Raw genomic sequence first — 25158 nt, 5'->3', positions numbered from 1 at the left:
ACAAGACCTTCTGAAGGGGAGAGGGGAGGAGGGAAAAGTATGGGGGGATGTATAGCTGCAATGTACGTAAATAAGTAAGACTTTTTGAACTGGCAGGAATATTTTAAGATTACTATTTGAGCAGAAGGCTCTTTAGTAATGAACAAAAATGCACTATTGCCACTTCCATTAAGAGTTAATCCAAAGACTGGAGAGATGGCTCAGCTGTTAGAGCACTTGCAGAGGATCCTGTTTTGATTCCTAGCACCCACATCAGGTGACTCCCAGCTGCCTATGGAAACAGTTTCAGGAGATCTGGCGCCCTCTTCTGGCCTCTACAGATATTTGCACACATGTGGTAAACAGAGATCAGGAGGTATGAAAGTGGTAAACTAAACTCAAAGGCTTCACTTGTAATAATATACACAGGAGAAAATTTGTATGAATGGATGAATGTGGCAAAGCCTTAAGTTCCCATTCAACTCTTATTAGTCATACTAAAGAAAAACCACATAAGTGTAAAGGTTGTAGAAAAGCCTTCAGAACAAATACAGTCCACCCTTCCCCCAGCCTCTAGTTCTTGTGTTATGAGCAAAACTCCAAGACAGCTTTCCTAGATACTGTGTTTAGCAACAAACCACCTCCAAGAGACAGACAAAGCCACAGAAACCACAGAATGCTCCCTCCCAGCACCAACCAATGAGAACAGGCTACCTGCAAGTAATAGACAAAGCTATAGAAACCACCAAATGTTCCCATCTGTAGCCAACCAATAAAAAGGGTTAACAGACTAGTTTCCCTGACTCTGAGAAAATCCTCTAATTGTTCCCCAAATGTCAACCAATCAGGAACCAACCCATACCTTTCCCCCTACCTACTGATGTAATCCTGTGATTTTTGCCTTTAAAAATCCTGCAGTAGACAGGGAATTCACCTCCTCTAGTGGCTGCTGTGTCAGCTAACCAGTCAAAGTCCCTGTCATAGTTGGATGAACAATAAACCTTGCTTTTGCAGTTTAGTCGGTCTGTCTTCCTGGTGGTCTTTGGGGATCTTTGTGATTCGGTCATAACAAGGTATACACACACTGTACACACACACACACACACACACACACACACACGTGTGCACACATACACACACTAGCAGGGAGCCATCCAAATGGGCCTATTAATGGCCTGGACAGGAAAATGCTTAGGAAGTTGTTCCAGGAACTAGGAAGTAGTATAAACCTGCCAAACCATTGACTACCCCTACCTCTTGAGAAATGTTTTTCCTTGACAGTGTGCCTTTTTAGGTCCATTGTCCACTTCTGCCTTTGGGCATGGCCTCATTTTGCTACGTAGTAGACTGTCTTCACTACATTCTGTGCCTCATTGGAATTTATAAACAGATGATAATGACTGGGAAGCCAAGGGGAGGTCAGAGTAAGATCCCTATAAAAATAAGTCTCAGAAAGCATAGGCTGGAGAGGTTAAGAATATTGGCTACTATTCCAGAGATCCTGGGTTCAATTCCCAGCAACCACATGGTGGCTCACAAGCATCTGTAATGAGATCTGGTGCCCTCTTCTGGTGTACAGACATACATGCAGACAGTACATGGTATACATAATAAATAAATAAATAAATAAACCTAAAAAACACAAAAGAAGACAGTGTTAATGGCACATGCCTTTGCTCCCAGCATTTAGGAGGCAAAGGCATGGGGATCTCTGAGAATTCAAGGCTAGCCTGGTCTACAGAGCTAGTTCTAGGACAGGCTCTGATACAGAGAAATCCTGTCTTAGAAAACAAAACAAAACAACAACAAAAACAAAAGACTCAGAAAGCTGATTTAATCTCTTCCCTCATACTAGAAATAGTTTATCTCCTTGATGATCTACTAGTACTTATAGTTCAGATATGTCACTTGAACATTGACCATGTTCCTAGGATAATGCCTACCAGTTGAGTAGTACTGTCAGCATCTTACACACTTCAGTGTAGCAAGAGAACTTTATTCAAAGGCCAAGTAATAGTACAGATCAAAAATGTACTGTCACCACTCTTGACCATAGGGCACATGAGTGATTAGCTTCCTCTTATGCAGTCTCAGGGAAAGGGGCTGGCTACTAAGCGTGTTATATGAATGGTTCTCTATTTTTACAGACAGGTTTGAGTTACATAAGCTTTTGCTCACTACTCATGACCCATGATGCATCTGACCTTCAAATTTTTATTTGTTTATTATTGTGTGTATACCACATGCACATTGATGTCAGAAGACAACCTGAATTGATTCTCTCCTTCCACCATGGATTCCCAGAAGCAAACTCAAGTCATCAAGCTTTGGTAACAAGGGATTTTTACCTGCTAAGCCATTTTACTAGCCCACATGTGTGAATGGGTATTTGCACCCACGTCAGGGAGAGCAGAAGAGGATATTAGGTGCCCTGCTCTATCACTTTCTATCTTATTCCCTTGACACAGGGTCTCTTACTGAACCTGGAATGAGCTGGTAGTCAGCAAGCCCTATCAATCCTCCTGTCTCCACACCACCTCATAAATAATAATGGAGAGAATTATTAGATATGAAAGTTTGGACTTAGCTTATGCTTGTTTTTAACTAGCTCTTACAACCTAACACATTTCTGTCAATCTATGATCTGTTATGTATGCCCATCCTGCTTCCTCCATGTCTCCTTTCATCTGTCTTGCAAGCCTAGATTCTCCTTCCACTTCCTCTCTCTGTCTGGAAGTCCCTTCTGTACCTCCTGCCTAGCTATTGGTTGGTCAGCTTTTTATTATTACACCAGTCACAAAGTGTACAAATATCCCACATTACCACCCTCCATAGCACGGAGGTTACACACATATTCAACCATACCTGCCTTTTTAATGAGTTCTGGAGCTTTGAGCTTGAGTCCTCTTGCTTGTATAGCAAGTGCTTTTAAATGCTGAGCAATCTCCCTAGAGCCATGCACCTGTTTTAATCGTGTACAATCCCACTTATGCATAGGCATAAAATGGCAATAGGGCATTCTCCTTGAAACTCTAAAGGACACAGTTTCTCCTATTGCACAAGTACCCAAAACCATTTAGGCCAGGTTATCTTATTTCTGGTTTTCAGGATGAGTTCCAACATGTGTCTGAGTAGAAATGGGGCATTATCTAGGGGTCACTAAGGGAAGTAACTTATTTTCATTGTTTAAAGTTAGTATATCTATAGGCTGATACAGATGGGGGTCCCAAATTTCCAACGGGATGCTGGGTGCACTGTTGGGAGAAATGTGTTTGTGCGTAGTATAGGCAAGTGGGGGTCCTAGGTTGCCAAGTAAATTGTTAGAAGAGTGAATGGTCCAAACTAAGTAGAGTGTGAGATTGCTGAGACTGTCTCATTACTAATTAAGCTCACATGGAGTTTCACTACTTAGAAGCTATTCCCTGACTCCTGAGGAAGTTAAGGGTGAAGTCTTATTAAAGAGAGCATATATTGAATTTACAAAAAGAGAATATTGTCACATTTTCATTCATCATTCATCTTCATTACTTTTTCTTGTCCTACCTCTTAACCCCTTCTGAAGGTGGAGCTTTTTTGTTCATTTGTATGTTTTGTGTCATGCTAGGGATTGAACTGAGGGCCCTGTGCTTGCTTCACATATGTCTACCACTGAGCTTCAATCCCAGTGCATGCACACCCACATACCCTACACACACACACACACACACACACACACACACACACACACCTGATGATTTGTACCTCTGCCTCCAAAATTGATGAGATTATGAACCTGTGTTACCAGGATGTTTTTCAGGGTCTCGTGTAGCCTAAGCCTTAAACTCTTCTGTGTCGCTCAGGGTGACTCCGAGCTTGTGATTCTCCTGTACCTCCTGAGTGCTAGGATTATGGGCATTGGTTTATATGTACTGAGATCAAACCCAGGGTTCCATGCTTACTACGCAAGCCCTGTATTCACTAAGTCATCTCCAGGCCTTCCGCATTCCCCCTCTCTTTCTCTGTGTAACAGCTCTTTGGCTGTCCTAGAACTCTTTTTTTTTTTTTTTTTTTTTTTTTTTTTTTTGGTTACAAGACAAGTCACAGCTAATTGTCCATAAATAAACTCAGCAAATGGTCATTTTACTTTAGATTTTTTTTTTTCAAGACAGGGTTTCTCTGTGTAACTGTCCTGGAACTCACTTTGTGGACCAGGCTGGCCTCAAACTCACAGAGATCCGCCTGCCTCTGAAACCCTGAGTGTTGGGATTAAAGGTGTTCACCACCATTGCCTGGCTATTTTTGTTTTCTTAATGGTAGTTACTCTGACCAGGTGACATGGAGTCTCAGGGTAGTTTGGTTTGCATTTCCCTGATGGCTGAACATTTTTTTTCATGTACTTATTGGGCATTTGTACTTCTTTTGAGAGCTGATTGTTGAGTTTACTTGTCTATTTATTGATACTTATTGATACTTAGTTATTTCAATTCTTTTTTTTTGTTTTTTGTTTGTTTGTTTGTTTGTTTTGTTTTGTTTTTGTTTTTCCAGACAGGGTTTCTCTGTGGCTTTGGAGCCTGTCTAAACCAGGCTGGTTTCAAACTCACAGACATCTGCCTGCCTCTGCCTCCCGAGTGCTGGGATTAAAGGCGTGTGCCACCACTGCCCGACTCAATTCTTTATATATTCCATCTTGTGACAGATAAATAGCTGGCAAAAATTCTCTTCCATTTTACTAACTCTCCCTTCATTCTGTAATGACTTCCTTTGCTGTGCAGAAGTGTCCTAATGCGGTGTGTGTGATCTCACCTGTTAGCTCTTGCTACTATTTTCTGAGCTATGAAGAAAGAACTTTTGAAAAATAAACAGACCATGATATCCAGGTGCTAAGTGCCTTAAAGAAGTGATTTCCATGTACTATTGTAATACCAACGAGGCAAGCTATCACTCGGCACATATTGCTTTTATGCAAACCCAGCTTTCCCATTTAGAGCTTGACCTTGGGCAAAGTATGTACTTTCCTCTGTGGTAAGAATGACAGTAGTACAGTTTTACCTTATATTGGTTAGAAAGATTAAATTAGTCAAATTCCTAGGTTTCTATTAGACAGTTAAGTTCCTTTATGCTGTTCTGTCACTTGTAGAATACTTGTCTAAGGGCCAGGTGGTGGTGGAGCATACCTTTAATCCTAGTACTCGGGAGGCAGAGACAGGCAGATCTATGTGAGTTCAAGTCCAGCCTGATCTGCAGAGTGAGTGGCCAGGACCGGTTCCAAAGCTACAAAAAAACCTGTCTCAAAAATCCAAAAAAAAAAAAAAAAGAATTTGTCTAAGGATAATGGACACTAGCTGTTTATTTAATATAATATTATTCATAAATACTGAGCATCCCAGGATTTCTGCATCTTCTTAGAATCCCCCATGACAGCGCCCCTTACCAGCAGGAAGTAGTTTGGAAAGAACAACGCCCAAATTCCCAAATATTGTCTATAAATGTTTGTTTTCATTTAAATGGACTTGGTTATATAAAATAAATAAAAAAAACACTGAGCATCAAGTATGAGCAAAAGCTAATTAACTAAAACCCTCTGTATGAAGCAAAGGAGCTATTTATGATTGTGGGTCAAAATCACTTCACCCAGGGATCAGGAAAGATGTCTCACTCAGTAAATTGTTTGCCACATAAGCACAGGGCCCTGTGCTTGGATCCCTAACACTCATGTCAAAAACTGGGCATAGTGGTACTCACCTGTAATCCCAGTACTGGGGAACTGAAGACAGATCTCTGGGACTCCCTATGTCTACCTGTCTACCTGAGGCCTCCACTGCACAGGCACATATGTACACACACCTGCATAGATACAAACACATGTATCACACACAAATACACAGCCCCTCACACAGGAACCTAAGCTTCCTGGGAGCACTGTTTTATAACATATCTCCTTTCTCTCAGCCTTACTTAACATAGTAGTCACAAGCATTTAGGAGGTTACAAGAGAATAATATTTATTTTTGAGACTAATAATTCATTATGCTATTTCTGTCATATTTAATTCCTCCAGAAAAATCTGAGGTGGATGTTGTTACCACAGTTTCCAATCTACACATGAGCTCAGGTATAGTGCTTGTTAGAAAAAACAAAACGAAAAATAAGCCAAACCCAACAAAAACCACTCCTACTTAGAGCCAGTACAGGAATTTAAGTCTGCACTCTTTTAGCTCTCTACCATCAGGTACTATCAGTGTATCCATCACAGTACCCTGTGAGTAAACCGTTGATAGGCAGAGCCCTCCAGCAAAACTAGTGTCTTAGAAAACTTGCTAATTGCTTGGATTATTTTCATTCCCACCCTGAGTTAAAATCGTGTGCATGGAAAAGTGATGGGGATGAGAGGAGAAGAAATAAAGGCTGAATATGAAAGAGTCACAGAAAGTCACAGTGTAGCAAGAACTGATTATTGGTTCAATTTGTCCTGGTTTCAAAGTTTGCATGGAAGAATGTAGACTATCACTTCAATATCTTTTCAGATTGATTCCATATTGAACTGATTAATTTAGTTAGTTATATCTTGTAGTAGAGTGTGGTTGCCCCCCCATAATCTGGTGTGGCTTTGTTGGAGTGGTGTTACATGAACCCATGAGAGTCTGTTAAAGGGTCTCAAGAATTTATAGAATTTATGTAGATATAAAATGGGGATAAATATTCACTGATACAGAACAGATTAGACACCACTATGATCCAGTAACTTTCTCTGTCTCCTGCTGTTCTGCCCAGGGGAGCTGGGACCTGAGAGAGAGAGAGAGAGAGAGAGAGAGAGACACCTCCCCTCAGCTTTTAAGTGTTCATGTATACAGACAAGACCATAGGCTAAATGGACCAAAATCCCACAACAGAGTGAGTATGACCATGTGGAGGTAGTGTGTCACTGTGGGGGTGGGCTTTGAAGTTTCCTATGCTCAGGGTATTGCCCAATGTCTCAGTTGACTTATTGCATGCAAGATGTAGGACTCTCAGCTACCAGCACGACATCTGCCTTCATGCCAACATGCTCACCACCATGATGATGATGGACAGAACTTCCAAAACTGTAGGTGAGCCACTCTCAATTAAATGTTTTCCTTTGTAAGAGTTGCTGTGGTCATGGTGTTTCTTCACAGCAATAAAAATTCTAAGACATATCTAATACAAAATAAAATGTTAAAGTTAATTCTTCCTATTCCTTTTACTTTTAATGACTGACAACAGCCAGGTGTGATGGTTGTAATCCTAGCACTGAAGAGGCAGGGCAAGTGGATTTCTATGAGTTCAAGTTCATGTCATATAGTCAGACCTTGTGTCGAAATTAAAACAGTACAAAATTACAGTTCTTGACCATGACAGAAAAAGTAAAAGGAAATATTGTGTAATAAAATATTCAGCATGCTCAAAAATGAAGAAGAGAGAATATGACATACATCTCTATAAATGATAAAAGTTCTCCAAAATGGTAACTTAGTATATTCCAAGCCTAACAATCTTCCATCCATGTGAGTTGTTTCTTAAGAATTTAGCACAGGGCTGAAGAACTTGCTGCTCTTCCAGAGGACCCAGGGTCTGCCCCCAGCACCTACTTGGCTGTACACAACATCTATAACTCCAGTTCTAAATGATATGATGTCATTTCCTAGTCTGCTTTGTTACTGAACACATGTGGTACACATACATGCAGGCAAAACAAACAAACAGAAACCCAACAATAACCATGCACATAAAATAAAAATAAATCTTTTTATATAAAAAATCTTAAAGAATTAGGACATGTTACAAGTTCTGCAGAATTGGTTCTCTTTTTTGGGGGGGGTGGGCGGTGAGTCAGAGTTTCTCTTCCTGGCGTTCCTGAAACTTGCTTTGTAGACCAGGCTGGCCTGGAACTCACAGAGATCTGCCTGCCTCTGCCTCCCAAGTGCTGGGATTAAAGGTGTGTGCTACCTCTGCCCAGCAGGAATTGGGTCTTTTTTTTTTTTAAGCACAGGTACAAGGATAAGAATATTGCAATTATTTTTTCCCCACCTACAAGAATGTTGAGGACATTGAAAGCTATATGGGATCAGGACAACTTTCATATGAGTCACCTTCTTACAATGTACAAAACATCACACATACAAACATACCCAGGTATCATTTGACAGCAAAATTGCCCCTGTACGTTTGCAAACTGCTCTCTAGGTGTGGCGCTGCCCTTCTTGGGAGCTCACTGCCATCTTTGCCTGTAGGCTCACCTTGGGCTGCTTTGCACTTGGCTCTAGCTTGCCTTGGCTCTTGGTTAATCTCCTCCCTCTCTCTAGGCCTTCCTGTGTTCTCTTTGCCGGGAAAACTCTGCTTTATGTCTGGATAAGTCCATATCACAACCTAATTAAATTCTTTCTGCTTTGTTTTTCCACTTAATTCTATATTTAATAGGTGTGTGTGTGCGTGTGCGTGCATTCACTTGACAACTTGATAGAGCCAGTTCTCCCCTTTCACTAGACATGGAACTCAGGTCGTCATCAGTCTTGGTGGCAAGCACCTTCTTCACACGGTGAGTCATCTGACTGGTTCTTAATTCCCTACTTCTCTGCCTTGAGACTTACGGTATTATGTTACTGTCTGTGGCCTGTCTCCAGCAGTTCTCACCGTCTTAGAGCTATAGACTGAATCTGAGGCTAACCCAGGGCATCTTTCTTTAGCACTAACAAGGTTGAGCTGAAGTAAGGAAACACCTCTGTTCCAGTCGGGATTCACCAATGTTGGTGTGAGGAAACACAGCTTCCAAATCGAGCAGTGCAACAGCAACCATAGAGAGTGAGAGGCGGGAGCAAGGGGCCGGATGTGGTCCCCATAGAGACGGGTGACTGACAGGCAGCGGAAGAGGAAGCCCAGGAAGGGCTAGGCTGTGAGGTGGCAGCAGCAGCAGCAGCAGCAGAGCGGAGCTCCTCGTCCCGCAACTGGGTGGGCTCTTGGTCTCGTCACCCGCGAGGCGGCCCCATCTTCGCCCCGGCCTGCCGTGGGGCTCGGGTGTCCCTGTCGGCCTGATCGCCCTGAGCACCCGCTCTCTGCCGCGACCTCCTTTCCGCCGCCAGGGCTGGCAGGGCAAACCAGCTGGACGCCAGGCCTCCTCTGCAATCGCAGGACGTAGGCGATTCATTTCTGACTCCAGACGATCGGCTAGCATTTGCTTTGGGGCTTCTTCCGAGGGTTGGCACGGGGCTGTGGTTGCCAAGGAACCTAGTAGGGCACTGACTGGCTCAGGCGGGGGTCCTGTTGGAAGGTGGTGAGCCTCTGCTGGCCTTACCAGACCCCAGCGTTCCTCTAACTGCAGCTGTCTCCCGGGTTGCTTTATTTGGTAACCTCTAGCTACATCAAGAGTGCCTATAATTTGTGTCTTGCTGCTCTTAGGAAGGTGAACAGCACCTCTTACAGGACTGAGTGGGATGGCCTGCAAAATGGCTCCGTCAGCCATTGCGCTCCTCTGAGAGGGCCAGCTGTGCTGAGTCACTGTAGCTGTCCACTTCATTTGGGTGGGCAGATGAGTATGCACCATGAATGGTTGGTTAGTGATCTTATGTGACAAGGAGGGAGTTAATAGAACTTGGGTTTCTATGACACTCGGGAGCAGGGTGGAAGGAGGCTCTGACCCCTTCTGTAGTGCTAGCCTGCAGCAGTAGGTCAGGAGTCCCTTCTTGGGCCTGAGTAGACATGGTGGGCCATGATACCTACAGGCCAGGCCAGGGTGGCTGAAGTGGGGCTGTTGTTTAGATGGTGCATGCACCTTTCCCTAACCTGCTGCATCAGTTGCTGCTGATTTTGAATTAGGTCCATGCTTCTAATGGATGTAACCCCTTTTTGGGCTGGGTTTGACGGTATTGACTTTCTTTCCTCTTTCTACTGGACTACAGACTGCAATCCCAGTAGTGAGTGGCATTGTTCACATAGACATTAAGTGTTTTGCTGAAAGGTATCAGCACTGTGGCCACTGAAGACCAGGTATATAAGGAGTTGGGAAGACTGTGGGGAATGTAGGACTTGGAAACCAGCACACTTTGCTCCTTTCTCTGTTGCTGACCTCATTTACCTCAGGTTCCCTGGCTAAAACTGTGTGGCTACTGCTGGCCTAGTGCCTATCAACCTATTGATCCTTGAGGCTGTTCCCTGGGGCACTCCATGTTAGGGCCTGCCACCATGCGACTGAGCTCCCTGTTGGCTCTGCTGCGACCAGCACTCCCCCTCATCCTGGGGCTGTCTTTGGGATGCAGCCTGAGCCTTCTGCGCGTTTCCTGGATCCAGGGTGAGGGAGAAGATCCCTGTGTAGAGGCTGTGGGGAAGCCAGGAGGGCCACAGAATCCAGACTCAAAAACTGGGTTGGACCAAAGCGATGAAGACTTCAAACCCAGGATTGTCCCCTACTACAGAGATCCTAACAAGCCCTACAAGAAGGTGCTCAGGTGAGGGTGATAAGTGCACAGTCCCCCGGCACTGATCCTCACTCTGGAGCTGTTTGCTGCTGTGTTTGCATTGCTACTCAGTGTTACTTTCCTAGAAACACTTGTTTCCAATCATGGTTTGCTCCTACTTTATCCATGCCCGAGTCTGAGAGTTTGACCCATTGGTGTTGATGTTTACTGTTCTTGAACAGAGCTGTAGCTGCAGTAATCCACTGAATAGACCTGAGCAGATCCTGCCCCCACCTGCTTGTAGTCCAGCATCACCTACTCAGTGGGCTCTCATACCAGAAGCTAGTTAATAGTGATGAGGGAGGAGTTCTCTCTGCTTCCCCAGCTCTTTCATTCCTATAGTGTGTGCTGGGCAAGCTGGCAAATGCTTCCCTGAGGACTCAGGAATTGATCCCTTATCTTCGGATCTCTCCACAGGACTCGGTATATCCAGACAGAGCTGGGCTCTCGTGAGCGCTTGCTGGTAGCTGTCCTGACTTCCCGCGCCACACTGTCCACACTGGCCGTCGCTGTTAACCGCACAGTGGCACATCACTTCCCTCGAGTACTCTACTTCACAGGGCAGCGAGGGGCCCGTGCTCCAGCAGGGATGCAGGTGGTGTCTCATGGAGATGAGCGGCCTGCCTGGCTCATGTCAGAGACCCTGCGCCACCTTCACACACACTTTGGGGCTGACTATGACTGGTTCTTCATCATGCAGGATGACACGTATGTGCAGGCCCCCCGATTGGCAGCTCTCACTGGCCACCTTAGCATCAACCAAGACCTGTACTTGGGCCGTGCAGAGGAATTCATTGGTGCAGGCGAGCAGGCCCGGTACTGCCATGGGGGCTTTGGCTACCTGCTGTCACGGAGTCTCCTGTTGCGCTTGCGGCCACATCTGGATGGCTGCCGAGGGGACATTCTCAGTGCCCGGCCTGATGAATGGCTTGGCCGCTGCCTCATCGACACTCTGGGCATCGGCTGTGTCTCACAGCACCAGGTGACAGCCCCTTCAAGGCAGTCCCAGTCCCCCAAAGTTTGGCAGTGACTGAATAATTGCTGTCCAAACTGAATTCTCGAGACTATCCTTTTGTCCTTCCCAGATGCCAGCCTGCCCCTTCAGCTCTCCCTTGCTCAACTTACAGCACTGGGGCCATTAAAAATGCGTATCCTTAGGGATCCCTAAAGCCAGAAAGGTGTCTGCACTCACCACCTCCCACATCCAGTGCACATCATAGTTAAGGACAATGTGAAAATGTTCTAGAGTTGGCCACCCCCAAAATGGAAAGCCCAGAGGTCCCTCTACTACCCCAGAAAGTAGTTCTGTTCTACTACAGAAGGTGGAGCATCCCAGAGGCAGGCCATCTTCACCAGCCTACTGGGAGGGTCTGCTGACTCTTCTCATTGAACAGTGGCATTCTTGGGGGAAGAGAATGTCCTTAGTTGCCTGCTTGCTTTCTTGTTTCCGAAGTATGGTCATTGGAAGGAGGAATGAAGGCTGGGGAGCCACTGCATTCCTGTCCTCTAAAGCAACAGCAGTGATGGCATGAATGCTAAGGAGGGCCGAGGGAGCTTTGGGAATAACAGCTTATGTGTACAGCATTGATTATCTGATTGGTCCCTCTAGGGACAACAGTATCGCTCCTTCGAACTGGCCAAGAATAGGGACCCTGAGAAGGAGGGGAGCTCTGCTTTCTTGAGTGCCTTCACCGTTCACCCTGTCTCAGAAGGTACCCTCATGTACCGGCTCCACAAACGCTTCAGTGCTCTGGAGTTGGAGCGGGCTTACAGCGAAATAGAACAACTACAGGTGAGCTGATGCAGTGATCTGTGCCTGAGGGCCACGGCGGGAAGTTTTCAGGGAGCAGAGGAGTCAGGCTTACAGGGAAGGTAACTGAGTTGGGGGCCAGGCTAGTAGGGTAGAAAGAAGCTAACTTCCTAAATGTAAAACCACTGCGGGGACAAGCTCTGGGCTGACTCAAGTGCTCCCAAATGTGTAGGTAAACTCCCTTAAACACCCCTATAGTACTCCTCACCTGAGACAGCAACCCACACATTTGGGTCCCAAGCTGCTAGAATTGTCCTAAAAGGTCCAAAAGGTAGCAGAGAGGGGGAGTTCTGTAGTGTGGGGGTCTCCAGGGGTGGGGTATAGATAGGAACAAAGGTCTGATCTTGAAGAGGATGTGAGTCCTGTGGACATGAGAGTGAAAGCGTGTTGAGCTCTGTTTTGAGATCCACTTCCCTGCAAAGCACAGGATCCTCCTGGCTGCAGCTGTGTAAGGTAGGTAGTACTCATCTCCCTTCTGCACTACAGATGAAGACTGATGTGACATATGCAAAGGACTAAGTGTTTAGCCAGGGCATCTGGAGTCCGGTGGGATCTTAAAACTAGCACTAACGTTGAGTGCATTCCCTCCAACCTAGGCTCAGATCCGGAACCTGACGGTGCTGACTCCTGAAGGGGAGGCAGGGCTGAGCTGGCCTGTTGGGCTCCCAGCCCCTTTCACTCCACACTCTCGCTTCGAGGTTCTAGGCTGGGACTACTTCACAGAGCAGCACACCTTTGCTTGTACAGATGGGGCTCCCAAATGCCCGCTGCAGGGGGCTAGCAGGGCAGACATAGGCGATGCTGTGGACACTGCTCTGGAACAGCTCAATCGGCGCTATCAGCCCCGCCTGCGCTTCCAGAAACAGCGGCTGCTCAATGGCTATCGGCGCTTTGACCCTGCCAGGGGCATGGAGTACACCCTCGACTTGCTCCTGGAAGCTGTGACTCAGCGAGGGCACCGACGCTCCCTAGCCCGCAGAGTCAGCCTGCTGCGGCCACTGAGCAAGGTGGAAATCCTGCCTATGCCCTATGTTACTGAGGCTACCCGGGTGCAGCTGGTGTTGCCGCTCCTGGTGGCTGAAGCTCCCAACGCCCTGGCTTTTCTTGAGGCCTTTGCTGCCAGTGTTCTGGAGCCCCGAGAACATGCATTGCTCACCCTGCTGTTGGTATATGGGCCCCGGGAAGGCCGCGGGGGCCCTGACCCGTTTCTTGGGGTGAAGGCTGCAGCAGCTGAGTTAGAACGAAGGTACCCTGGGGCAAGGCTGGCCTGGCTTGCTGTGCGAGCAGAGGCCCCTTCCCAGGTGCGACTCATGGATGTCATCTCCAAGAAACACCCTGTGGACACACTCTTCTTCCTTACCACCGTGTGGACAAGACCTGGGTCGGAAGTCCTCAACCGCTGCCGTATGAATGCCATCTCTGGCTGGCAGGCCTTCTTTCCAGTCCACTTTCAGGAGTTCAACCCTGTTCTGTCACCACAGAGATCCCCCCCAGGTGTCCCTGGGGCTGGCCCCGACCCCCCATCCCCTGGTGTGGACCCTTCTCGGGGGGCTCCTGTCGGGGGCAGATTTGACCGGCAGGCATCGGCAGAGGGCTGCTTCTACAATGCTGACTACCTGGCAGCCCGTGCCCGGCTGGCTGGGGAACTGGCAGGCCAGGAAGAGGAGGAAGCCCTGGAGGGGCTGGAGGTGATGGATGTTTTCCTCCGGTTCTCAGGGCTCCACCTCTTTCGAGCCGTAGAGCCAGGGCTGGTGCAGAAGTTCTCCCTGCGGGACTGTAGCCCCCGGCTCAGCGAGGAACTGTACCACCGCTGCCGCCTGAGTAATCTGGAGGGGCTGGGAGGCCGTGCCCAGCTGGCCATGGCTCTGTTTGAACAGGAGCAGGCCAATAGCACTTAGCTTCCCCACCCACCCCTACGCCTGCCATAGTCCCAGGAAGGGCAAGGCAAGGTGATGGACAGATGGAGGGCTTGTCGCTGTATTTTTTTTTTAATAAGAAAATGTTAATTAAAAATATCTTCTGCTAAACTGTTTTTAGGTCTAGGGAGAGGGTAAGAAGAAGAATCTGTGGGAGGGTTGTGGCGTTTGTCTGCAAGGTCCCACTGCCTACCCCCTCTTTCCCTTTCTCCCTTCCCAGTCCCCAATGACCACGAGGCTGCTGTCTGATGAGTGACCTTTAATAATCCAGTCCTCCCCACTCTGCCCGAAACCCCACGGTAGCAGGGGAGGGAGGCTAGAGTCCAAGGCCTATGCTGGATGGTGGCTGGCTGATCCACAGTGATGCTTGTTCACGGGCTCCTAGGTGTTGCGCACGACCAGCGATTGCTCCAGCTCCTGCCTGCGCTGCTGGATCTTTAGAGGAAGTGTGAGCAGGGGCAGGGTTACAGTGATCCTGGTGAGTGACCAGGGGGTACCCCTTCCCTGAAAGAGTCTGGGAGCCAGGAGACTACTGCATGGGGATGTAGGGTGGTGGACAGGTGTTACGCATACGCAGCAGCAAAGACTGTTGGAAGGAGAAGCAAGGGTTCGCCAGGATTGGAGGAGAGGGAAGCCTCATGTTCAAGGACCTCCATTACCTTACAGTAGAAGTAGCGGCTGACGGCTTCTTGGGACCAGGGCTGGTGGTAGAACTCAGCCCGGCGTTCCTCTTCAGGGTTACCAGCCACATCTGTCATTACCTGGGAGGGAGCATGGGGTCTGTCCTGAGTTCCCCAGTGCCTCACCTGCCCGGGCTGCATGTCCATCTTTCCCTCCCCATGTGCTTGTCTTGGTGTCAATGCTCCCTGAGCCCTCTCTCTTCACCTTGAGGTCTCGGCTCTGAGAGCGGAGCAGGTCTTGGACGTAGCCTTTTGGGTCTCTGGAGAAACTTAGCATGAAGTCCCTCTGGATCTTGAGCTGGTTTATGGACTCAATCGTCTCATGGATCTACAGGTAGAAAGACAATAATTCCCACCTGACCCTGTGCTGTGGGAGAGGAGTGCAAAGGGAAGAAGGGTTGGGGTGGGGGACTTGCTTCTCCGCGAAGGGCAGTTCCCCAGAGCCCATTTCCTTTGAGCAGTGAGGGATGGGGTGGGCAGAGCTGAACTTGGAATGAGGTCAGCTTCTCAAAGTGGGAAAGAGCTGTGTGTCCCTCATGTCCTAGGCCCATGCTTGGTCTGAGTGTTTTGTCCTCTCTCTTGGTTAATGTCCCACTCTAGCTCTGGGCTCAGGCCGCACCTTACTGTCCAGAGCACTGATCTCCTGCTGGTTGGCTGTGGACAGGAGAAAGCTGCTCATCTGCCCCTTCAGTGGCTCCTCTACCTCCACATCAATGTCATAGCACGCTGTCTTCTTCTGGTCTGATGGGTCCACGCTGCCAGAGAAGCCCAGCCTTTGATGTCTATGGTATACCCCACAGAGGCCCAGGGCTAGGGCAGGGGTGGGTACAGGAGGAGGGTGGAGAAAGCAGGGAAGGCTTTCCTCTGTCTATGGAGGAAGCTAGGCCACCTCACCTGATGACATGGTTGATGACAATTGGGTCAGGGGGCAGCAGCAGGGCTGTGAGGCGCTGGGGAATCTCAGAGAACTTCAAGCGGGGACAGTCAAAAATCTAAAGCAGGGTTGTTGAGAGGGGGTCAGCCTCGTGTGTGCATTTGTGAAGAGACAGTAACTAATTTGGTTCCTTCCATTCTGGAAAGACCACAAGAAGCTGAGAGCAAGTCAGATTACTGGGTGATCATGGCAATGAGCCAAGCTAGAGGTGGAGAAACAGGCATGCCTAATGGGCAGGGCAGTGTGGGCCCTAACTATGCCTGTTTGGCTCTTGGTCCCTTCTACCACATTCTGTGAGCAAATTACTTAACACCTTGGGTCTCAGTGCCCCCATCTCTAGAATTGGGGATATTAACAATCCCTGTCTCACTGGTTGTCATGAAGATTAGGTGAATTAGAATTGGAATGGTATATGGTAAGTGCTCAATAAATTCCAACTACGATTTCTACTCAGATTTATCTGCTGTGTTTATTTTTAAATACATTAATAGTAATACTTTGATAGAATTTTGCCAGATTGTTTCTGCAATAATCTGGTTTTTCTTAGCTGCCAGATACAAGTGATGGCATAGCTTTCACCAACCCTCATGTCAAAGACAGAACCAGAGGCAGAAAGAATAGCAAAGTAAGTTACCCAAGTCTACACCCAGGATTGGGACCCTGGGGATCCCAACTCCAAATACCAAGATTACATTACAGGATGCTGCTGCCCGTTCCCCCAGGAGGGTCCCAGATATGCTCCCTTTGAGGGGCAGTAAAATAGACAGTGGAAGAGCCTGGATGAGACCCTGCTCTTATTTCTAAGGCCATGACCCTGACTGATCCTGGCTACCTTTGAGGGGCATTTCTGCTAGGTCACTGTGCCTGCTCTCTGGATCCTGGGGCTTAGGACATCTGTTACCTGCTGGAAATACTTGTCTCCATTGATGTATTCCTTGTCATGGGAGTCCTGCAGCCGGTTGGTCTTCACATACTGCCACAGTGCTTGGACAATGGCAGAGCGGCTCTGTGTATGCAACCCCAGCAGCCGGGCTAAGCGGGGGTCCAGTTTGAACTGGGGAGGCTGGGAAAAGGTTACCAGGACAATTAGATCAAAGGGGGGAAAGTGGGACTTGGGCGTGGGGCTTATGGTCCTTGGCAGCATGCTCCTAGAGGAGATGGGTAGAAAGAATGGGTTCTTTGGGTGGCATATGCAGGTGAGGGGTAAAACCAACCTGATAGTCCAGCATAAGGAGCAGGGTGCAGCGTACACTCAAGTCCCCTGGCCTCTTCACTTGGAACCCATCTGTCTCCTGTGTTGTAGGTGTCCGGTGCCACTGTCCAGGGGAGAGCTAGGTCACCTACAGATCTATCTGGACGGATGGGGCCTAGGACTTTAGGGTGGTCCTCATTCCAAATCTGTAGCTTCTTGAGGGTCTTGGGTTAGCAGGAAGGCGGTGATTCAAGAGCAGAAGCAATCTGTCTTACCTCAACAAGGTGGTTGTCGGGGCCATAAAGGTCTTTGTCCAACTCAATGACCAAACTCTTGAAGAAGGAAGAGAACTTCCGCTTCTGCTTACTGGGCTGTGGGAAAGTGACAGGGACTGTGGGGGCAGAACAGGGACCATGGACACAGAATGGGCCAAGTTGGCAGCAGGCAGGTAGTATGCTCAGAGGCAGTCTTCTGTACTCAGACTGTCCCCAGGCCCACCCTCCCCAGCCAGGGCTGACTACCCAACTCCCAGTACAGACATTTAGTTCTGTCCTTGACTCAGCCCATACCCACCCCAGGACACCTGGAGAGACCTGGGCCAGGACGTACATCATCCAAGAGCTTCCCCTCCACCCGTAGCTCCCAGGAGGCAATGCTGCCATCAGAATCTTCAGCATCAGGCTTCGCAGGGTTAAAAGTATTGGAGATATAAAGGCGCAGCTTTCGCTTTTGCTGTAGAAATAAAGTGTAGCACAGGACAAGGGCTGTGTGCATCCACCCAGGGGTACCCTGCTTTCTCCTCCTGAACAGGGCACTTAGAGCCCTCTTCCTACCCCCACACTAAGGCACCTTCATAGGCCTCTTCAGGGCCTCCTGGATGTCCACCCGCTTCCGCATGATGGTTTGATCCAGTTTCCTCTCAAATGCTAGGAGGTCCATGTAGGCCTGGGACTCAGGGACCAGCTCCCGAATCTGGAGGAGGAACAAAGTGGAAGCAGGGGTCAGCCAATCTTGCCATGCAGAACGTGTGTCTGATCTGTGATCACAGGACACAAAGGACATGTAGGGGAGCTGTCCGATTGATTTCAGGGTGTGGAATTCTGAAAGTGCAGAGAGGACTTGTCCCCATGACTCTATTATATAGTCTCATTGTATGTAGATAAAGATTGCTTCTCCCTCCAGGAAAATCCATGCATCTCATCACCAGGGAAGGAGGCAGCAACCAGCAGCTCAGCAGGTGCCTTGCCTCATCCTGTTACCTCCTGGCCCCACACCTGCTACCCTTTCCCATGTCCAGGACTTCCTGCTACCTTCTGTTCCCATCACCTAGCAGTCTCTTGTCCCTTCTTTGTCCCATGCCTTTATGCCTTTGAACCACTGGCATTCAACCCTCTTAACCTCAGGCCCTGTGCTCTGCCCCTCCTCCCTCCATGGCTCGCCACTCCTTCTCTTAGTCCCGCCCTACCCTCCCTTATAGGGAGCCTCACTTCTTAATGAGCTTTTAAAACAAAAAGTGAAAGTGGCTATGACGCTGAGCTGAGCCCAAAGCATCATTCCTGAGGGAGGCTGGAAGGGCGGAGCAGCAGAGGATGGGGGCCGGCTGGGGGCTGCTGTGAAAGGCACTCACCCTTTGAGGGAGGATTTTGTCAGCCATCTTCCTCCTCTTGGCACTGTACATTTTTAAAAGAAAAAAACAGGTTACCATGGCGACAGATCTGGGAGTAACGAGGCCACCTGCTAAATTATCCCGACATCTCCGCCCGCCTGGCTGGGGTTCCCACAGCCTGCTTGTCTGCCCGTCTGAGGGCTATAACAGTGATGTGGAGCTCGTACTTCCCTTTGGAAAGCGGGATGACTGACTGGTCCTTTCTCTGGCCTGGGACCCCACCACCACCACCACCTCATACTGCGCCACATACATCCTCAGAACCAGAGAAATTCAGACTTAAGAGGAACTAGTGTAAGAAGAGATGTTGCCAATAGATGACTGCAGAAGTGTTTGCAAAAAGCTGGGAGGTGGGGAGGAAAGTAGAGAGGAGACAACGTCTGAGGACCTTCTTCTGCCAAGCAGGAGGTACATGCCCAAGACAGCCTGCGTTCCAAGAGGGGGAGAGATGGCTCTTCCACCTGGTTCCTGGAGCCATCGTGGTGTGGTGTGAAGCTGGTGGGGCTTGGTACTCCTGCTGCTCTGGGCTTGGAAGGGACTGTTTAAGGGCAGGAGGAGCTTGTGGTCTTGGACCATTTGCCAACCAAGGGACACACCCTGAAAATGTGCAGGAGTGTTCTATATAAGTGTGACTCAACACTGAAACCAAAGAGGCTGTACCTATGGCAGATAGTACCTGGGATTTGGATGCTTCTCACCTTCAAAAGCATCCCAGAAAACCCTTGGCTGGCCAAGAGAACATACAGCCTAGAGGATAGCTCTACACTGCCCCCATGTGGCATTTCCACTCACTGCCCCCTCCCTGTCCAGAAATCCATTCTATGGCCAGGCAAGCAACTCATTAAAGAAAAAAAAAAAAAAAAAGAAAGAAAGAAAAGAAAAACAAAACATTCTTAGGTTGGGCCAGCCTCTAGTGAAAGGATTTCAAATAAATTGTTCACACAAGACTCTTAACTTATACACAACAAATCAAAGAGTTATTTGCTAAACAAGATAATGGTTCACTTTGTAAAAGAATTCATCATGGGATGCCTATAAACGATTTTCCTTGGTGTGTAAAAACTACTTAATAACGAGGTAAAATTGATATCACACCTTGCATAAGAACCCATCTGTTGTGCAAAAGGAAGCATGCGTGTTTGGCTAAATACTGATGCCCATAGGGATCTTGCCAACAGTCAGCAGGGGCCATGGGAGTGCCACCAACTTCTCAGACAAATAAGCTAGTCCGGTGGCCTGGGGGCAGAGCTGGTCCCTCAGAGGGGCTACAACGTCTATCCACACCCACTGCCAAGATAGGACTGTGGAGATCTAGAGGGGCTCTGACGAAGCCTGGGGCTCAGGGATCCGGGCTAGCAGGGAGGTACCAGAGGACCACACTTTAGAAATCACGCAGCTAAAGCTCAGCCCTCAGTCTATTGCCAGCCCTGCCTCTCCCCAAAGACTGAAGCATCATCCAGAACTTGGGGTAAAGGATGTGAAAAAGGATTTAGCAAGTGACAAGCAGAAGAGCAAAGGGTGCGTGCAGAGAAGGGACACTGGCAGCTGTCTGTCGTAGCCTGTCTCCACTGTGGGCACAAAAGAACCAGACCAGTGCCCCCTAAGCACTCCCCAGAGAGTGTCCAAGCCACAATGACTTGCTCGCTGCTAACATCCTTCCTCAGCTTCCCAAACCCATCATTCACCCACCTGGTCCCCGAGGCTTCTGCCTGCCCACCCCTACACGCCCTTCCACGCGGGGCGGGGGGGGTACTCACCTGCGGCTCCGCGCGGGGGCGGTGGGCACAGGCTGGCCCTGGCCCTGTGGCTGGCTCTGCCCGGGCGGGGGCGCTGCTCGCTTGCGGGCGGGCTCCATGCCCGCGGGGGCCAGGCCGGGTCGCACGGCGGGGCTGCCCATGTACGGAGAGCCCGGGGGGCCCATGGGCGCCCCCTGGTGGGGCATTCGGGCTCCAGACGGCATCCCGGGGCGCTGGGGGGGTGGGGCGGGAGGTGAAGCAAAAACCGGCGCCGACAGGTCAGATTCGGTCCCGACCCCCAGGCCAGCGTGCTGCGTCCCCGCCCCTCTCCAAGACCCGGGGCTGGTAACCCTGCGCTGAGCAAGGAGTGGGAGTGATTGGTGGGAGGGGCGGGGGCGCGGGAATCTGCGCGGCTCTGGAGGAGGGGGCTCGCCGCCTCCTTGCAGGAAGCTAACTGAAGCCAGGCAATTGCCCAGGGCATAGCCGAGCCTCGGAGCCGTGCAAGGTACCGCAAAAATGAATATTAATGGCGTCTTTCAACCTTTCAAAGGATGTTCACATCCGCACGGTCTTCTGCAAGCCAGCCAGAGCAGGTCTTTTCATTCCCAATTGTCAGACGGGGCAACTGGGGCTCAAAGAGAAAAGCGACCTCGCCAAGGTCACCCCCTTCATCCTGGCAAAGGCAGCACCTGACCGGCCTTGCTTCCCGCTGCTTTCCTGATTTCCACAACCAACCCTCTTCTGGGGCTTTGTATTTGAGCCCCTATCCCCTTTCAGCGCCCTGGGTTTGAACACTTGATCTCAAATAACCCCTTCAGCTGACTCCAGGTCTCTGACTTAGCTTGCCTCCTTAATTTCATTTCTCCCAAGGTGATACAAGAGGCTGGGCAAGGGCACCCGAGTGGCAAGTGGGGAACTAGACTAGAAGTGGGCTGCCAGAAGGCAGGGCTGGTTGAAGAAAGCTGCATCTATGCTGGTATCCATTTCTCTGTCCTATCTGCCTACATCAGAGAGATAACCATTCCCCACCCCGTCCTAGTAAGGGTAAAAATTGGAGGGAAATGAGGCAGGTTGTATTTCCACGGCCACTATCTCTGGGCAGTCAATCAAAACAGGTGAGGTGTAAATGCAAGTGTTTCAGAGCCCACTCACCAGGCCTGGGAAGGGAGTTGAGGGTTAGGGATTTATCAGGAGTAGGAGTGGTTCAGAAGAACAAGGAGGTGATGGGGGTGGTGGTACAGATCCTATTATTTAAACACCCTCATCTCAGCCTAGGGATGTAGCTTGGTGTAGTGCTTGCCCAATACAAGTGAAGCCCAGGTTTCAGTCCCCAACACCAAATAAACTGCACATGCTGGCACACACTTGTAATCCCAATCTCAAGGTGGAGACAGAAAGATCAAGACCATCCTCTCTTATATACTAAGTTCAAGGCCATCCTAGGCTACAGAAGACCCTGTTTCAATACATAAAAACACATACAGAACAAGTCCTCATCTCAACCCAGGACCAAGAAACCCCAAGCCTCACCCCCAGGCTCCTCCCCCCCACTGCTCATCCCGAAGGTCTCCACCCCTCTGCCACCAGCTGTCCCTGCCCATCTCTTCTGCAATGAAACTGGCCAGTCCCTGAGTTTGCCTCCCCCATGCCACCTGACTCTGTCACTCATACCACCAAATGCCACCAGGGTGGAAGCTCAGGCCTAGCCATTCCCCACTGCTATTAAGGGGGCCTGTTAAGGGGGCCTGGATCACTCAAGAACTGAACCTCCATGTTGGTCATATTCACATCCATATGAACAGTCTCATCTTCACTGGATGGGACTCTTTAAAGCAACTCCCCCAAGCAGCTAGGGTAGGACTGGTAACTCCACTAACCCACAGGACTGCCTTGGGAACTGCACCCCAGAAACCCCTGTGGTCAGGCTGCCACAGGGTAGCTCTCCTCCCTATCAGCTGCTCTCCTGTTCATCAAGACCACTGATACTGTCTGGTTTGGCCCTGAGAGGCACTGAGAGGAAAGAGCCTTCAGGGCTCTGCCACCAGCATCAACATCACAAGGGGTCAAAAGTTTGGGGGCCCTTGCCTCTCTCACTGACATGTTTCTTGGAGTCACAACCAAATTTGGCCATAGTAAATTTGACTGATTCTTGCCTCCATCACATATCTCCAAGCTTGGAGCCCCTTACAGCCAGGCTCGCCACGGACTCAACTCAGCCATCTACCTCCTCAGGTTCTCATGAGTCTTCACACGCCTGTGGCAGGACAGTGTAGTGTTATCCCTTGGATCTCTAGGCCCCAAGTCCCCAACTCCATCCCTTCACACCTTTGAGGTATTAAGGTCATCAACTTCTGGTGGCTGAGCCTGCTAAGAAATCCCCTGACCCCTTTAACTTGGGGTTCATCTCTCAAGTAGGCCTCTCTCAGCTCTGACAGCAGGGCCAAGTCCTCAGGACCCTCCTGCTAGGATGCAGAGGTTGCTCAGCCAGAGAGCTTTTGCTCTCAGGTGCCTCCAGGGTCATCTGCTCCTAGTTCCTCAGACCCAGTCAGAGTGACACTGTCCCAGTGGATGAACAGGACAACAGGCAGCCCAACCCTAGTTGTGTGTTCCAGTCGCCACCCCACCCCCACCCCTGGGCAGGGGTAACACCTGGGCCCACCAGTAAAAGAACGGACGACGTGTCAGCTACAGAGGGAACCCACCTCTCGGGGGGAGGCACAGTGCCCACATCCCATCCCTTGCCCCTGACAAGAGCCCAAGCCGACGCCTCTCTTCCCTGCCACCGCGCGCCCATCCCCAGCCGACCGCTTGGCGACGTGTTCGGATGCCAGGGCGGCGGCAAGGTCCCAGGGTTGGGCCATGACCGTGCGCCCCCCAACCAAAGGGGTGGGAGAGCGAGAGCGAGAGCGCGCCGGCGGCCCCTCCCGATCATCCCTCCATTCAGCCCGAGCCAGCTCGCTCACCCTCCCCCGCTAACTTTCCCCCACTCACCACCCCATGGACCAGAAACTCAAAAAGTTTGCTTTTCGTGGCTTTGCGCGCCCCTCCGGCAACTTCGTCCGCGGCCATCGGGGTGGGCTCAGCGGCTCCTCTCACTCTCTCTCTCTCTTCCTCTTTCTTTCCCTTTTCTGCCTTTTTTTTCCTCCAACTCTCCCCTCTGAGTCCTGCTGGGCTCTCTCACACTTCTACTCGAGCGGAGTGGGGAGGGGGCCCCTTCAGGGCTGCCCTGACGGCCCACGGCCCACGCCGCCGCCGCCCGCCCGCCGCCGCCGCCGCCGCCGCGGCTGCCGCATTCCTGCACTGATAAGACAGAAATAGTCCGGCGGCCTGGGGTCTGCCTGCGACGCGGCGGGGACAGAGCAGCCCTCCCGTGCACCCCGCGTGGTTCAAACGGCGCAGATAAGCGGCAAAACAAGCCGATCCGCCCGGAGGCTGTGAGATGGGCAACGGCGCAGCGCCCAGGCCGCCGGAGGCCCACCGGTGGCGGCACGGGGAGGGAACAACTAAGGGAGGTGACCGGGGGCTCGCCGGCCACCCTGCCTTCTCCACAAATAGTTTCTCGGTTAGGGAATTCGCCGACCGGGCCAGGCAGAGAACAGGCAGTTCCAACTTTTTCCCCCAAGTGGCTCCTGCCGCATTTTTGAGGCCCTTTCCCCAGGGACCAGGCAGGCCAAGTAGGGAAACATTCGCTGGAAGGAATCTGGGGGGAGCCCGGGCCCGGGAGGAGGCCTTGCTCCCGTCCCAGGGCCGGCCGCGGTGGGTGTGCCGGGCTAGGCGGGCTCTCGGGCGTCCGCAGATGTCTGTGCCCTTGTCTCGCACACCGTGTGTCTGCACGCCTTTGTGGCACGGCGCAGTGGTTGTGGGTGTGGATGTTTATGTGCGTGCACTGACAAACGCCGGGTCTATGTGCTTTCCTCCCCAAGAGCGCCGTGCCTGCGCGCGTGCGTGCGTGCGGGGCAGGACACGGCCTGTGTCTTTCAGCTCTGTGGGAATCTATTTCTGGGCTTGTGAGTCTTTGTGTCTGTGTGAGAAAGTGAGGGCAATAGGGGAAGCATTTCCAAAAAGGGGGCATGGATTGGCCCACTTGGGTGGGTAAGGAGGAAAGAGGGAGGCAAACAAGGCTTGATGGCTTTGGCATGGAGACTCAGAGAGGCTGGAGATGGTGAGGTCCGCTCCAGGACCGAGGAGAAAGCAGGAGTGTGGAGTGGGAAGATGAGGGAGCCCCGAAAAGGACCGTGTGGAGAGAACTGGCCGACCCCGGAGTGGAGAAGGAACGGAAAGAAGGGGGCAGATCGTGAGATCCCTAGACTGAACTCAGGCCCCGCCCATGCCAGAAGCCACGCCCGTTCCCACCTTCTGGAGGAGGAGCCCGCAGGCTTTGGGACAACTAAGGGTCACATTTGTGAGCTTCCTGGGGCTGTAGCTGTCAGGATTCAGATGAAGGAGGGACAATGCCTGAGGGGATTTGTGGGAACACATTAAAATTTGAGCCCTCAAGACCCAGCATTGCACGGAGGGGTCCTAACCTTTGGCCCTTCAAAATGTCTTCATTGGCCAGGACATGTAAACAGAGGGAACATTCTTCCAGGAGTCTTTGGCCAGCACCTTAGTTTCCTGTAGGTCTTGCTAGTATGCTTGGCTGTCCTTGCCCCTTCAGGTGCCCACTGTCACTGTGAAGGGTTTAGACAGAATGTCTGGTTCAGATGCTGTGGGAGCCACTGGTTCAGGGTGGGCTGACCAGCAGCCTCAGGCTGTAAAGGCAGCTGGAGTGCTGATCTGCATGGGCCCATTGCTTACCTC

At 50.3% G+C, this 25158-nt stretch overlaps 2 protein-coding genes across 7 annotated transcripts in view; one reads left to right on the top strand and one right to left on the bottom strand.

Annotated features, from left to right (window-relative positions):
• The first annotated feature begins 9805 nt into the window (after positions 1 to 9805).
• On the top strand, positions 9806 to 16217 carry Chpf2 (chondroitin polymerizing factor 2). The gene is made up of 5 exons (XM_051203221.1): positions 9806 to 10415; positions 10842 to 11406; positions 12034 to 12216; positions 12831 to 15164; positions 15431 to 16217. The coding sequence occupies exons 1-4, from the start codon at positions 10135 to 10137 to the stop codon at positions 14130 to 14132; spliced, it is 2331 nt and encodes a 776-aa protein (XP_051059178.1). The 5' UTR covers positions 9806 to 10134; the 3' UTR covers positions 14133 to 15164; positions 15431 to 16217.
• Smarcd3 (SWI/SNF related, matrix associated, actin dependent regulator of chromatin, subfamily d, member 3) overlaps positions 14450 to 25158 on the bottom strand; it is a 31844-nt gene continuing 21135 nt past the window's right edge. For 3 of the 6 annotated variants that reach the window (XM_051203238.1, XM_051203237.1, XM_051203232.1), the window contains exons 2-13: positions 20380 to 20591; positions 18584 to 18626; positions 17806 to 17928; positions 17530 to 17688; positions 17232 to 17327; positions 16979 to 17080; positions 16666 to 16827; positions 15725 to 15822; positions 15450 to 15585; positions 15036 to 15158; positions 14810 to 14911; positions 14450 to 14585 (exon numbers count right to left, since the gene is read on the bottom strand). In XM_051203238.1, the coding sequence (XP_051059195.1) occupies positions 14532 to 14585; positions 14810 to 14911; positions 15036 to 15158; positions 15450 to 15585; positions 15725 to 15822; positions 16666 to 16827; positions 16979 to 17080; positions 17232 to 17327; positions 17530 to 17688; positions 17806 to 17928; positions 18584 to 18626; positions 20380 to 20582 (1401 nt within the window). In that variant the 5' untranslated portion in view covers positions 20583 to 20591 and the 3' untranslated portion in view covers positions 14450 to 14531. Of the gene's footprint in view, positions 14586 to 14809; positions 14912 to 15035; positions 15159 to 15449; positions 15586 to 15724; positions 15823 to 16665; positions 16828 to 16978; positions 17081 to 17231; positions 17328 to 17529; positions 17689 to 17805; positions 17929 to 18583; positions 18627 to 20379; positions 20592 to 23349; positions 23571 to 25158 lie in introns of those variants that run through there. The other 3 variants (XM_051203234.1, XM_051203236.1, XM_051203233.1) reach the window with 3 other exon arrangements.

The sequence above is a fragment of the Phodopus roborovskii genome, unplaced genomic scaffold (assembly GCF_943737965.1).
Source record: "Phodopus roborovskii unplaced genomic scaffold, PHOROB, whole genome shotgun sequence".
Classification (NCBI taxonomy): Eukaryota; Metazoa; Chordata; class Mammalia; order Rodentia; family Cricetidae; genus Phodopus; species Phodopus roborovskii.
The sequence above is the reverse complement of the archived record's forward strand: the minus strand, read 5'-3'. Positions and strand labels throughout refer to the sequence as shown.

What these genes read in the sequence shown, in the direction of transcription:
- Chpf2 (XM_051203221.1), top strand. Translation starts at nt 10,135, where the DNA reads ATGTTAGGGCCTGCCACCATGCGACTGAGCTCCCTGTTGGCTCTGCTG. An exon ending in CCCTACAAGAAGGTGCTCAG is followed by an intron (nt 10,416 to 10,841) that starts GTGAGGGTGATA and finishes ATCTCTCCACAG; the next exon opens with GACTCGGTATATCCAGACAG. An exon ending in GCGAAATAGAACAACTACAG is followed by an intron (nt 12,217 to 12,830) that starts GTGAGCTGATGC and finishes CCTCCAACCTAG; the next exon opens with GCTCAGATCCGGAACCTGAC.